Source organism: Amblyraja radiata, chromosome 7 (assembly GCF_010909765.2).
Source record: "Amblyraja radiata isolate CabotCenter1 chromosome 7, sAmbRad1.1.pri, whole genome shotgun sequence".
Classification (NCBI taxonomy): domain Eukaryota; kingdom Metazoa; phylum Chordata; class Chondrichthyes; order Rajiformes; family Rajidae; genus Amblyraja; species Amblyraja radiata.
The window spans coordinates 38359124-38373935 of NC_045962.1; the positions used below are offsets into that span (position 1 = coordinate 38359124).

At 43.2% G+C, this 14812-nt stretch overlaps 1 protein-coding gene across 1 annotated transcript in view; it reads right to left on the reverse strand.

The window, feature by feature from the left end:
• The window catches only part of c7h21orf58 (chromosome 7 C21orf58 homolog), a 56662-nt gene that overhangs the window by 21101 nt on the left and 20749 nt on the right, over window positions 1-14812 (reverse strand). The window contains exons 3-5 of the mRNA XM_033024229.1: window positions 11849-11922; window positions 7955-8104; window positions 2536-2650 (exon numbers count right to left, since the gene is read on the reverse strand). Coding sequence (XP_032880120.1) covers window positions 2536-2650; window positions 7955-8104; window positions 11849-11922 — 339 coding nt within the window. The remainder of the gene's footprint in view (window positions 1-2535; window positions 2651-7954; window positions 8105-11848; window positions 11923-14812) is intronic.

Sequence of the window (14812 nt, forward strand, 5' to 3'; positions counted from 1 at the left end):
AATGGGGCTGGTGCCGATGACGAGGACCCCTGTGAAGCCTGTCGACAAATCCTCTGCGAAACCTGTGCTGGTTGAGTCATCACCTGCTAAGAAACTCCCGATGGAGACCGTGCCTGTGGTGACATCTCCTGTGAGGGGCGCGGCTGAAGGCCTGTACCATACACGTGCAGGACGGGTCAGAAGCCCGTGTCTAGATACGGGGATTATATCTTGATGCAGATCTCGGACTCTAATTAACTATAACCAACGTTACTTATATTGCTTGCAGTATATCCTCCATTGCTTTACTGTATATGATAGTTAATTTTTATAGCTTTATATACATATCTCCTGCATGCTTTAGGTTTGCCCTTTGGGCAAAAGCCCAAGAAGGGGGATGTAGATCAAACAGTATTGCTGATTTGATCCGTATCTGATTTTGCTGCTGATGACGTGATCGATAATCCATGTCAGGTTTCCCACACCACCGCTACCCCTTGCAATCGGGCAGCCATGTTGTTTTTTTAGTTTTAACTTACAATTCGGAGCCTACAGTACTCATCTCGATGGTTTCTGTATGTATACAAATTAAAGTACATGTTATGATATATAATGACTCGGTATCATAAGTATTTTGCACAGACACCTCTTACTCAGTACTGGAGCAGTGCAGAGTGGCACGTGTAATGGTTCCTGTTGCACACAGCACACAATAACTTGTAGAAACAAGGCTGCTGAGTTACTCCAGCACTTTGTATTTACAACAAATTGTCTTGTGAATGTAGAGTTTACGAGTTAAATAGTCAGGAAAAAAAACTTAATGCCTCAGGTACTTCATCAAAATCATTACAGGGCCATTCCTGAAATCTGAAGGAACAACTCACAACCAGAACCTAATTCTAGCGCTGCTACAAAACTTACCTTCAGCAGCGCTGCAGTTCTGCCACTGGCCGTGTGCGCAACTTTGGCGCCTTTGAGGGGGGGGGGGGGGAGCGGGATTAAAATCCAGTTTTCTACTGCCTGACGGAGGCGGATTTGTTCGGGCTGCTAGCTGCTGAAGAAAAATCGACCCGTCTTCCGTTCCCGATTTTTTTTTTCAAATCGTGAGACAATTTAATAATTAGATTAAAATAAAAAGCGACTTCTAACGCCCTCAATGCGACGGATCGCAAGAATGGGACAAAACAAAGGGTAAGTCGTTTATTTAACATATAATCTTATTTCTTGGGATGGCTTTAATCTAATTTTACGCTGCAAAAATGTGATTTGGGCCCCTTACAAACCGGCAGTATTTTTCCTGCCGATATGGAGCTAAAATTTACCACAAATGCAACGTTCCAATCGATCGCGTTCCAGAAAAATCCACTTGCGAGATGATTTAAATGCTTTTTTTTTGGACAATCATGTCATAAGAACATCTAGATCGTCTATATTTTTTGTTATTGTCTATCCATAGTCAATATTTTTATACTAAATATCAGTTTTAGTCCCATGTATTGTGCAACAAAAATTTTTTTTTAAATTATATTGAGTGGATGTTTCTAGATTAATTTATGGGAATTAAGCATTAAATTCCTTCCTTCTGGCATAAATTCATGACAGTGAGATTTTAAAATCATGTTATATTGTGAATTCTTGTGTGAATGGGATTAGTTTGTTATTTGGATACTTAGGCTATTTAAAAAATATATCCTTTTCTTAAGAAATGGAATCTACAGGACATTCTTAATGGGAAAGTAGTGGGCAGAAAGGCATGTCATGCGTGGTTTGAAGAGCAAAGCCTTGTAGTTTACAATGCCAAAATGGAAAAGTTGAGGAAAAACAAGGTGTACAGAGTTGCTTATTGGTTACAATCTGAAGAGTATGATGATGCTACTGATTATGATATGCCAATGTACCAGCTAGCAACTGATCTTCTCCATAAAGACTTGGTCTATTACTAGAAATTGTAATTTATTTACCTATCTGTAACAGACTTACAGCATATAATACAATAATATTAAAGTTCTGATCTTGAGAATATCACAATTTTGAATTTTCAAGGCAGTCTGGGTGTTTATTACTATTTCCGTCACAACGGTCAATTTTGTAATTAGCTACAATTAGGTAATTAACTAATTATATGCTTTAATTTCAGGTCATCCAAGTAAGATGTTTTATATTTGTTTCAGAATGCTTCAATCTATAATAACTGAAAAGTTCATTCAGTTCTCTTAATTTTTAATAAAGTTATGGGCTTTTGACTGTCCTCGATCACAGCTTTCGTGTTAAGTCAATGGAAAAACAATAGGGAACAAGATGCTAATTTCCGAGTATGAAAATGGCCATAACATTTTTAATACTGAAGATATGAAAGTGAATTAGGTGTCAAATTAAACTTCTTTTTATGCTTTATCTGATGTAATAAATTGCAGACTTGATTTTTTAAATCTCAAAATGTTGTAACATTTTGTAAAATTTTGCTGCTAATTCCTGGCATGAATCCCAGAGATAAACACAATATAGATACTTTCTTTAACTGAAAAATACATTTTCACATTTTGAAATATTTCTTACCCTCCTTGATGCTGCCAGACCTGATTGGAGGCAGCGTCTGTGCAGGTGGGATCTGCGTGATGAGTGGCTGTTGCTGTGGTAACTGTTGTATGATCGTTGTGGGTTGCTGAGGGTACTGAGGAGACAGAAGTGGGGAGAAAAAATATGAAGAGAATGCACAAATAGCTATCAATAAGCAGAGGTGGCAGAACCCATGAGAAATAGAAGCAGAAGTGGGCCATTCGGCTCCAAGTGTCTGATGATTTATTTCAACACCATTTTTCTGCATTAATCCCATATCCTTTAATTATATAAATAACCAAAAATTAATTGATCTGCATCTTGGATATGCTCAGTGACTGAGCCTTCACCGACCTGGCTCCACATGTCCCAGACAGCCAACCTTTGGCATTTGTTTGAAATGGTTCTAGCTTTTAAGTTAATAAGATTCTACAATTTAATAAGATTCCAAAGCATTTATTGGCTTATAGTGGAATTAAGCATACATTACGAACAAGTTACTGTTATAACTTACAGAAGTTACTTAGAGACTTGAGACATGTCTGGTGTAAGGCCAAACAATTCAGTGTTATGCTCCCCAAGCTCTCGATATGTCGAATCTGGACCTTTCAAACATTATCTCATCCAATCAGCTGATCTTTATCAAAAACAACTCTCCATGCCTTTACATTGATTGCATTGCCAAACAGATCATTCAACTAGAATGACCAGATTGACACCTAGGAGACGGCACCTAGGAGACGGCGCCAGAGACCCAAGGTTCGATCCTGATAATGGTTGCTGCCTGTATGGAGTTTGTACGTTCTCCCTATGACGACGTGGGTTAACTCCACATGCTCCGGTTTGCTCACATATTCCAAAGACGTGCAAGTTTGTAGGTTATTTGGCTTCTCTAAATTGTCCCTAGTGTGTAGGATGTGTATGGGTGATTGGGTGTACGGGTGATTGCTGGTCGACGCGGATTCGGTGGGCCAAAAGGACCTGTTTCCACACTGTTTCTCTAAAACTAAAAAAAACTCAATCTGGAATGAATTACAAGGACCAGCTGAATCATCTCTTTTTGCTGATTCGCCCTTGGAAGTAATTTGTCCCTTGCATATTTTAGTTTAGTTTAGAGACTAGCTGACTGAGTCCGCACCGACCAGCGATGCCTGCACATTAACACTATCCTACATACACTAGGAACAATTTACACTTAAACCAAGCCAATTAACCTACAAACCTGTACGTCTTTTGAGTGTGGGAGGAAACCGAAGATCAAACTCAGATAACAAAAATATAAAAGGTAATTCACTGTGAAGATTGACACAAAATGCTGGAGTAACTCAGCAGGACAGGCAGCATCTCTGGATGGAAGGTGGCATTTTGCGGTCGAGACCCATCTTCAGACTGAGAGTGAGGGTAGAAGGAGACACAGAGAAAAGGAAAATACATGTAAAAATAAGACATCAAAAGAGATGCACATCAAGAAAACTGGAGAATAGATCATTGTTAGCTGGGAGGAGCATTGTTAATTGGTGACAGTCAGACTGGTCAGAAAACTAGGAAGGGGACTAGGAACTAGGGGGCTCTGTCCCTGTTGCGACTGAAGGGAGGGGGAGCAAGAGCAAGAGTGCTCACCTTTCACCCCATCAACCGTCGCATACAGCACATAATCCTCCAACATTTTCGCCACCTCCAACGGGATCCCACCATGTAGAGCTCATAAAGAACACTCCAAGTAATGGTCCAACAAGTTTATTGGCATATAGTAAAGTTACACTGCAAGTAGTCACCACTGTGAGTACATCCCAACTAACGGACTAGTGGCTGAAAACATTAGTAATATATGGTGACTGTAAGGTAAGACCCAGACTGGATTATAGATCCAAGTGGTGTATAGCATAAGTGTGTTAGTATTTGGTAGAGCAGATCTACATCTATCCTCTTAAGACAATAACATAACTCCGAATACATATATGCGAGTACAATTAATCAAGTTAAACTGGCGTCTCATAAAATCAGCACTGGAGCAGGTTAAGCATAGTCCCCGTATCTAAGGGGTGGTTTGCAAATGCGACCCGCGCGCATACGGTACAGGCTCGCATCTCCATCCTTCACCAGCGAGAATTGTGAGACCGGGGGCTGGTGGAGTACTAGTGAACTACTACGGGATGCTGATCTAACTCTCATCGGGGCAGAGACTGTCTGCCGCATTGCCGTAGTCATCGACCCTCATACCCCCTCGCAGGGCAGGGTCCGCACTCATCGTACCAAGTGAGTATTGCCAACCCGTTCTACCGTGCTCAATGCCCGTCACCTGAAGAGAGGCAGACTGGCAGAACTCCTATTTAATGTAATAATTGTGGTGGGTCACACTCCGCTGTCCACGAGCAATGCCCAGCCTTCGGGAAAGTTTGCCACTGCTGTAAAAGAAGAAACCACTTAATTCGGTGCTGTCGTGCCCACAGAAATCGTACAGATAGCAGGTAAATCTGCTCCAGCAAGATGGTTCCCATGACCTTTCCGATCCAGCTCAAGCTGTGCCTTCTCCTTGTGAAAATTTGTCGGGACCTGACATTTCCAGCCTAAACATACATTCTCCATCCGAGATGACATGTAAACTACATGATCCCGAAGTTACATTCCAAATCAACAACACCACAGCTGTGGCAAAGATTGACACTAGGGCTTGTTGTAATGTTATGTCTCTGGCTGAGTTTTCCAGGGTCAAGAACACTGAAACGGTCGTAAACACGAGCGCTTTGTTAATTCCCTTCGGAGGAGAAGAGGTCCACCCAGTTGGCAGGGTTGACCTGCAGTGCCACCTAGTGACACGTGTGCACAAGCTGAACTTTTTTTATTATCCCAGGCAAAGTAACGACCCTACTTGGTATTGATGCCTGCCAAGATCTGGGATTGATAAGCTTTGCAGAAGAGGTGCACCATGCCTCTCGCACGATGTCCGAGACAGAGCAACGCTATGCTCAAATCGAAAAGGAACTACTGGCAGTGGTATTTGCCTGCGCAAAATTCAAAGACTATTTTTGGAAAGACTGAGACTGTTGAAACAGACCACCAGCCCCTTATCAGCATTCTAAACAAGCCAATCCATGCTGCCCCTGCCCAGCTGCAGTGGATGGAGATGCAGCTTCAAAGGTACGATATCAACCTGGTTTACAAGCCAGGCAAAGACATGCACTTAGCCGACACTCTATCCAGAGCCCCACGCAAGACCTGCAAGCAACAACCGACATACAACGACACCTACACTGTGATGATGGTGTCATACCTTCCCACAGAGTGCCTGGATGACTTGGCTGCGCAGACAGCAGCCGATGACACCCTACAGTCCCTGTCCTCGATCATCCGGCATGGCTGGCTGGATAAACAGCACAAGGTACCTGTTGCCATTCGCCCATACTTCCTGGTCCGTGATGAGCTTGTGCTCCAGGACGGTGTGATTGCCAAAGGACACAAGGCGGTCATTCCAACTGCTCTACGAGACAAGTATTTCGACTCGGTCCACGGGGAACATCCCGGCACCGAGGCAACCATTCTTTGAGCCAAGAGCATGTATTTCTGGCCCAGAATGACCGAGCTTATACAGGAGAAGGTGGAAGCCTGCGCAATCTGCAACAGCCTGGCGCCCCATCAACCCAAGCAGCCACTTCTCACTCACCCAGTCCCTGCCTTACCATGGTCCACACTGGCTACAGACATTTTCGAATGGCGTGGTAAACAATACCTGGTTCTGGTCTCCGACTGGAGGCGTGGGTTCGCATCCCACTTCTGACACCATGTAGAGCTATAAAGGACACTCCAAGTAACGGTCCAACAAGTTTAATGGCATATAGTAAAGTTACACTGCAAGTAATCACCACTGTGACTGCATCCCGACAAACGGACTAGTGGCTGAAAACATTAGTAATATATGGTGACTGTAAGGTAAGACCCGGACTGGATTATAGATCCGAGTGGTGTATAACATATGTCTATTAGTATTTGATAGAGTAGATCTACATACAAGTCCCCTCTTCCCATCTTCACCCCTTTGCACTTTCCGTAGAGACCGTTACACCCACAACTCCCTGGTTAACTCATCCCTTCCCACCCAAACCACCCCGTCCACAGGTGCTTTCCCCTGCAACCGCAGGAGAAACAACACCTGTCCCTATATCTCCTCCCTCGACTCCGTCTAAGGACCCCAACAGTCTTTTCAGGTGAGGCAGAGATTCACTTGCACCTCCTTCAACCCCATCTACTGTATCCGCTGTTCCAGGTGTGGATTCCTATATATATCGGCGAGACCAAGCACAGGCTCGGCGATCGTTTCGCTGAACATCTCCGCTCAGTCCACTTAAACCTACCCAATCTCCCGGTTGCTAAACACTTTAACTCCCCCCATTCCCACACTGACCTTTCTGTCCTGGGCCTCCTCCATTATCTGAGTGAGGCCCAGTGCAAATTGGAGGAACAGCACTTCATATTTTGCTTGGGTAGCTTACACCAAGCGGTATGAACATTGACCTCTAACTTCAAGTAACCCTTGCTTTCCCTCTCTCTCCATCCCTCCCCTTTCCTAGTTCTCCGACTAGTCTGACTGTCTCAGATTATATTTTATCTGTTTGCTTCGTTGCCAACTTCTCCCAGCCAACAATGATCTATTCTACATTTTCCTTGAACTACATCTTTTTTGATGTCATGTTTTTACACCATACCCTTCCTTATCTCTGTGTCTCCCTCCCCTCTGATGCTCAGTCTGAAGAAGGGTCTCGAAACGTCACCATTCCTTCCATCCAGAGATGCTGCCTGTCCTGCTGAATTACTCCAGCATTGTGTCCACAAATCTAGAATGCTGTGGAAAAGGTTATTCTCCTTTAGGCTGCCAGTCCCTCGTGATATATGCATGTTACCAGGATAGAACATGACAGAGGCAGGAATAGTGCAGCATTCCCAGCAGTAACACAAGTCCACTTTTAAAACCATGGGCCAAGGAATCGGACTGACATTTTCCAAACTTTACTTCTGTCCAACCAGAAGTTGAAGTGGGCCACTGCAATAGCTCAGTAAATAAGTGGCAATACAATCAATAAAAATGGATTCAATTGGCAGTGCTAGCAACTGCACAGGTAAGACATTTACCTTACCTTAGCTCTGCATCCAACAAATTCTAATTCCATCTGACTAGATCCCATGTCCCTTCGTTTACTCACCGTACTATCCACTGATTGAAAACTGGATTGTTTGATTCATTCAGACTCTACAGCAGTTTATAACTTTCGCAGGTTTACCCAATTCAGGCATGCGGTTCAAGAGCTGTGCACCCAAGATTAGATATTTTATAGATAAAGGAGGGTTCATATCCAATTCTTATCTTCTTAACTGAATTTTTGTTGATGGAAGCAACCAGAATTGAATTCTGTGCCTTGAGGCTTACCGGGTGTTGGATGATCCGTGGCTGCTCCGGTGGTTGTTGATGATATACGTGAATCGGTGGTGCCTGCTGAATGGGTTCCAGGCGAGGATATCGTCTCCGGGTCCCACCCCATGTGTGGGGCCTGGAGCATTCATCCAGCATGTGCTGTTCCTGAAAAATAACTTTGGATTACCACAGTGATCGCGCCTGTCCTGCTTCAGTTCTCCTAGTCTCAGCTTCTCACCATTTTACACAGCAATACCTTTAACTCGTCTTCATGTGTAGGAACTACGAGGATAACAAGCCGAAAAATTGCTGCTGTGAATCGGAGAGTTCTCAGTGTACTGTGGTTGCTAAGCATAGTCCAAATCCTAAAACAATAGCTTTCCTGTCTTGGCCAATAAACAACATCGCTTTCAGAACTTGAGCTTCATGCAGAATGGAATGCCTCTGTAGGTTGCAGGGTTGATGGTAATAGAGTCCAGGGATTATATCCTGAAAGTTATAAATACATCAATTTCCGTTTTATTTTCTCCCTTTTCTTTCACCAAATTGAATGAGCTATGTGAAGATATAGTGGAATCAGGTTTAAAGATAATTTTATAAAGGCAATTGGATAAATACAAAATATTTATAGGCATATAGAGAGAGAATAAAGTTCTGTCAAAGAGTTTGCACAGTCACAAAAAGGTAAATGTCCTCTTCCTGTGTCATATCATTATTAATGGTCCATGGGTGGAGGATTATCTAACTCAAGACAGAATGGTGCTTGAAATTAGAACATTCCTGCTTCCTGCAGCTCAGCCATTCACTCAACCAAATGAGACAATTGCTGAGGCCTGTTTGAATGAGGATATTTTTAAAAATCTGACCATATTTAGTTTAGGTTAGTTTTAGTTTAGAGATAAGCACAACATAAGATACAGACAGCACCCAGAGTCAGGATCAAACCCGGGTCTCTGGCACTGTAAGGCAGCAACACTGCCGATGTGCCATTGTGCCACCCACTGTGCCACTGTGTGGGGAGGTTGGACAGACTTGGATTGTTTTCTCTGGAATGCCAAAGGCTGCAGGGTGACCTGATAGAATTATATAAAATTATGAGAGGCATAGATGTGGATGACAGTCAGAACCTTTTTTCCAAAGTGGAAATATTAAACACTGAAGGACAGTTTTAAGCTGAGCAGGTTAAAGTTTAAAGGAGATGTGCAGGGGTAATGGTAGAGGCAGATATGATAGTGGCATTTAAAAGACTTTTGGATATACACATGGATATGCATGGGATGGAAGCTTATGGATTATCTGCAAGAGTTGGTCTTGGCAATGTGTTCAGCACAGACATTATGGCTCAAAGGGCCTGTTCCTGTACTGTTCAATGTGATATTTAATATTCTATGATTCATTTAACAGCAGGGAGTGCTTTAATCAGTTCAAAAACATTTGTGCAGCTCAAATCTGCCTCTCCAAATTCACATCTATCTTGATGGAGAAAGAACTGAAACAACTGGACTCAAACATTTTTTTAAAATCCAGGCCTGAGGTGTAGCTGGCCAGCTGGAAATATAAACGATCATCAAAAAAGTGAGATGCTCGATATCTGAAATCAAAACAGAAAATACTAGAAACACAGCAGGTAAGGCAGCTACTCCAAAAGGAGAAATAGTTATTGTTTCAGGTTTAAGACCCTTTGTCACAAAGGATCTTTGATCTCAAATGTAAACAAATATGACTGGCTTGCTGTGTCTTTGAGTGGCTGACCAAATTAGTGTGAAGCCAGGCTCACATTTCTGAGACGTCAAGTGAGGACCTGTGTCTCTTTCCTAAAGACTATTTGTGAACCACCCAAGGATCAGAACAATTTGCTCACTTTTAGTTAAAGCAACAGCTATTTTGCAACTTAAATGTTCAGTCTATCGTGGTGCAAATTGACTAGATGTATTGTAAGTCCAGCAATGTAAACACCTGCCACTGTACAACATGTTTCTTTGCCCGCCTGCAGCGGGTTTGTTATATCGACTTTTTTTGTTTTTTTTAGTATGTCCAAAAGTATGTTTTAGTATTTCTCTGTATGTCTTGTGTGGGGGGTGGTGCAGGGGGAATAGGGGGAAACCGTTTTTTCAGGCACCTACCTCGATGGAGACGCAACTTTCTTCCTTGTCGCTTCTTCGCCCCCCTCCTCGCGGCCTTACAGCTGGTTTGGTGCGGCCTTTCCCGGAGTCGGGCCCAGAGCTTCAGCGGCAGCACAGCAGGGACTTTAACCGTGGAGCGGGGCGCCCCCTTGCCAGGGGTCACCGGAGAAGCGCTCTGACCGCTGGCCTGTGGCCTACAACATCTTGGAGCCTCGGTCTGTGGAGGTTCTGGCGGCAGGCATGGAGCGGACCATCCATCGTGGAGCGGGAGATCCCTCGCCGGGGGTCGCTGGAGAAGAGCTCCAGCCGCCGGCCTGCGGCCTTCAACATCTTGAAGCCGCGATCTCCGGTAAGGAGGTGGCCGATTTGGGAGCTCCGGGCCGCAGGGTGTGCTGGACCTGTCCCGATGTCAGCGTTCCGACCATCCCGACCAGAGGGCTTGAACATCTGGCTGTCCGTAGCAGCGACTACGGAGTGTCAGGGCCCCGACCACAGGTGAACAAGGGAGGAGGAGGAGGAGGAGTTGGATTTTCTGAACTGTGAAGAATGCTGTGGTGGATGTCTATGTTGAATTATGTTGTGTATTATGTCCTTTTTTAATTGGAACGCTGCATGGTAAATTCATTTCACTGCACCTTATGGTGCATGTGACAAATAAATTTGAACCTTTGAAACTAATCAAGCATTCTCACAGAAAACAGCTGCTGTTGAACTTCTCTGCAACTACATAACTTTGCAACGGCAATTTGGGTAGGTACGCATGTCCAGTGGACCATGACACCTATAGATACGCAGAACATAGAAAATAGGTGCAGGAGTAGGCCATTCGGCCCTTCGAGCCAGCACCGCCATTCAATGTGATCATGGCTGATCATCCACAATCAGTATCCCGTTCCTGCCTTCTCCCCATATTCCCTTGATTCCGCTAGCCCTAAGAGCTCTATCTAACTATCTTTTGAATGCATCAGTGAATCGGCCTCCACTGCCTTCCAGAGAATTGCCATGGCGGGATCTCATCTGCTCAACCCAAAACCTTTCTCTCTCTTTACTCAATTGATCATTCAAAGAGCAAAGAATGCAGTGGGGTCAAACATGTTTCCTCAAGTTTCCAATCAAAGTTCGATTTAGATAAAAATAAAATGCTTTCTTGGGCTATTGTGTGTTTACAAGGCCTTGTATATTACTACAACTTGATAATGGTTAAATATTAAAGCAGGATTATTTATGCAGTGATCATTTTAAAGTTGTTGAGCCATGACTATAGGTTATTGTACCATGATAGGCAAATTGAGAAGTGAGCAAAGGTATGATTTAATTCAATGGACAGTAATAGCCAAAATCTCATAAGTAAATAAATATTAAATATATTGTGCTCGGTGTTTTAAGATTGTACTACCAATGCAGAGCATAATGACGATGTGGATATAGAGTCCTGCCATAGCCATCTACCAGTGTGTTAACTCTTGTTCAAGTTCCCAATATGCATTCCCATGACGAATTCCAGCCTGGGTATAAACTTATGTACCTGTAATATTAAAAGATCAGAGACTTTTAAATGATTTGGCAATCCTTCCTTCCCAAGGCAAAACGCTCCCATAAGCAATCACTGTACCTACTCTGTACATTACAGTAGTAATAGGGTTATTAATTCATTAAATTTTGGTTTGTGTTGTATTATCTGTGTGTACTGTGTATACAGACCCCTTATGTTGCTGCAAGTAAGTATTTCATTGTTCTGTTGTAGATATATATGAACAATTCAACACTCGTGACTCTTGAACCGTACCCTCAGTTTTTGGAGCAAGCCTTTTTTCCTTTTCAGTGCATTGTGCAGTGCATCTCCCTGGTAGTCCAAACTCCCTGTGGAGAAAGCCAAAGTAAACTATTAAGATCTCACACACAGATTGTTTGATAGTTTGCACAGCTTTCACAGTTAATCTTATTGACAGATTTATAGAGGTCAGCGAAATAACAAATGAACACCAAGCAGAATGAAGAAACTGATAAAGTTAAACGGATAAAGGTACAGGCAGTGAAGCAAGTGAATGGCATGTTGGCCTTTATAACAAGAGAAGTTGAGTATAGGAGCAAAGAGGTCCTTCTGCAGTTGTACAGAGCCCTAGTGAGACCACACTTGGTGTATTGTGTGCAGTTTTGGTCCCCTAATTTGAGGAAGCACATTCTTGCTATTGAGGGAGTGCAGCGTAGGTTTACAAGGTTAATTCCCGGGATGGCGGGACTGTCATATGCTGAGAGAATGGAGCGGCTGGGCTTGTACACTCTGGAGTTTAGAAGGATGAGATGTTATCTTATTGAAACATATAAGATTGTTAAGGGTTTGCACACGCTAGAGGCAGGAAACATGTTCCCGATGTTGGGGGAGTTCAGAACCAGGGGCCACAGTTTAAGAATAAGGGGTAAGCCATTTAGAACGGAGATGAAGAAACACTTTTTCTCACAGAGAGTTGTGAGTCTGTGGAATTCTTTGCCTCAAAGGGCAGTGGAGGCCGGTTCTCTGGATACTTTCCAGAGGGAGCTAGATAGGCCTACTCCTGTACCTATTGTATATTGTATATATATTAACGTTGTTTCCCTTTCCATCGGTGCTGCCTGACAGGCTGAGTGTTTCTAACAATTTCTGTTTCCCTTCAGATTCCTAGCGCCTGTGGGGTTTTTTTCCAGAAGGAAAACAAACAGATTTAGGGGGTTGGAGCCAGCAGAACAACTGATGATGATCTTCTTGGGTCTTTTGAAGGAAGTTAAGGATTGAAGGAATCCAGTGACCACAAACAACATAGCTGTATGAACAGTCACCCATACCAGTGGCTCAGTATCTCAGAAGTAGAACATCGGAAATTCCCAAAGGTAGTGTGGAAGATGTACACGTATGGGAAAAGATTCATGTCAATGGGCAGAGGGAACAAGTTAGATGTGGAACCAGAGAATTTCAGTGATTGGAGCAGATGGGAATTTTGGTCAAGGTCATAATTGGATCAGTCATATCAATATTAAAGCTACTAGCAGGTAAGAACACAAACTGCTGGAGGAACTCAGCGGTTCAGGCCACATCTGTGCAGGGCAATGGACAGGCAACATTTTGGGTCGGGATCATTCTTGAGACTGGAAAAGTTGGAATGTCATGTTATAGCTGCGGAAAACGTTGGTTAGACCACTGTATCATTCTATACAGTCTCTACAGAAGGATGTGGTAGCAATAGAGAGACTAACTCATCAAAATGTTACCTGGAATGATGCGCTGTAGTTATAATGAGAGATTGGATAGGCTGGGCTTATTCTCACTGGAATGTAGGAGGCTGTGGGGTGACATTATAGAGGTTTATAAAATTATGAAGGACATAAATACTGTAGTATAAATAGTCAGAATCTATTCCCCTATGAAAGGGAGATCTAGAACCGAAAGGCACAAGTTTAAAGTTAGAGGGGAGACATTTAAAGAAGAAGGGGTATGTTTTTCACATTGAGAATAATGGTTATTTGTAATGAGTTGCTAGAGGGGGTGGCAGAGACAAATACAATGACAAGATTTAAAATGCATTTGCACAGATATTTGAACAGGAAAGGTGTAGAAGGATATGGCTGTGCATCTAAATGGGATTAGTGGGGTATCACAATCGCCATGGATGAGATGGGGTGAAAGGGCCTGGTTCAATGCTGTACAATTCTATGTTGCAATGAAACATATTGATTTGAGATTTCGCCCATGTCCTCTGGCTCCATGCACAGATTGCCCCTTTGGTCCCCAATGGACCCTTTTCTTTCACTGGATTCCACCTTGGTTAAGGCCAAAGGGATCCATGACAAATTGACAAATTAGATGAAAAACTGGCTTGTCGCAGAAGACGAAGATGAAAGGTTGCTTTAATGATTGGTAGCCTGTGATCAGTAGTGAAGCATAGAAATTGGTGCTGGGACCCATGCTACTTGTGTTACATATATTATAAATAACCAATTTAGATTTGAAGGTAGGAGGTATATTAATAATTTACAGATTACATACAGATTGGTTGACAATAGACAATAGACAATAGGAGCAGGAGTAGGCCATTCGGCCCTTCGAGCCAGCACCGCCATTCAATGTGATCATGGGGGATGATCCCCAATCAGTACCCCGTTCCTGCCTTCTCCCCATATCCCCTGCCTCCGCTATCTTTAAGAGCCCTATCTAGCTCTCTCTTGAAAGTATCCAGAGAACCGGCCTCCTTCACCCTCTGAGTGAAAAAGTGTTTCCTTATCTCTGTTCTAAATGGCTTACACCTTATTCTTAAACTGTGACCCCTGGTTCTGGACTCCCCCAACATCGGGAAAATGTTTCCTGCCTCTAGCATGTCCAAACCCTTTATAATCTTATATGTTTCAATAAGATTCCCTCTCAATTTCAGAGTATACAAGCCCATTCTCTCAGTATATGACAGTCCCGCCATCTTGGGAATTAACCTTGTAAACCTACACTGCACTCCCTCAATAGCAAGAATATCCTTTCTCAAATTAGGGGACCAAAACGGCACACAATACTCCAGGTGTGGTCTCACTAGGGCTCTGTACAACTGCAGAAGGACCTCTTTGCTCCTATACTCAACTGCTCTTGTTATAAAGGCCAACATGCCATTCGCTTTCCTCACTGCCTACTGTACCTGCATGCTTACTTTCATTGACTGATGAACAAGGACCCCCAGATCCTGTTGTACTCCCCTTTTCCCAACTTGACACCATTTAGATAATAATCTGCCTT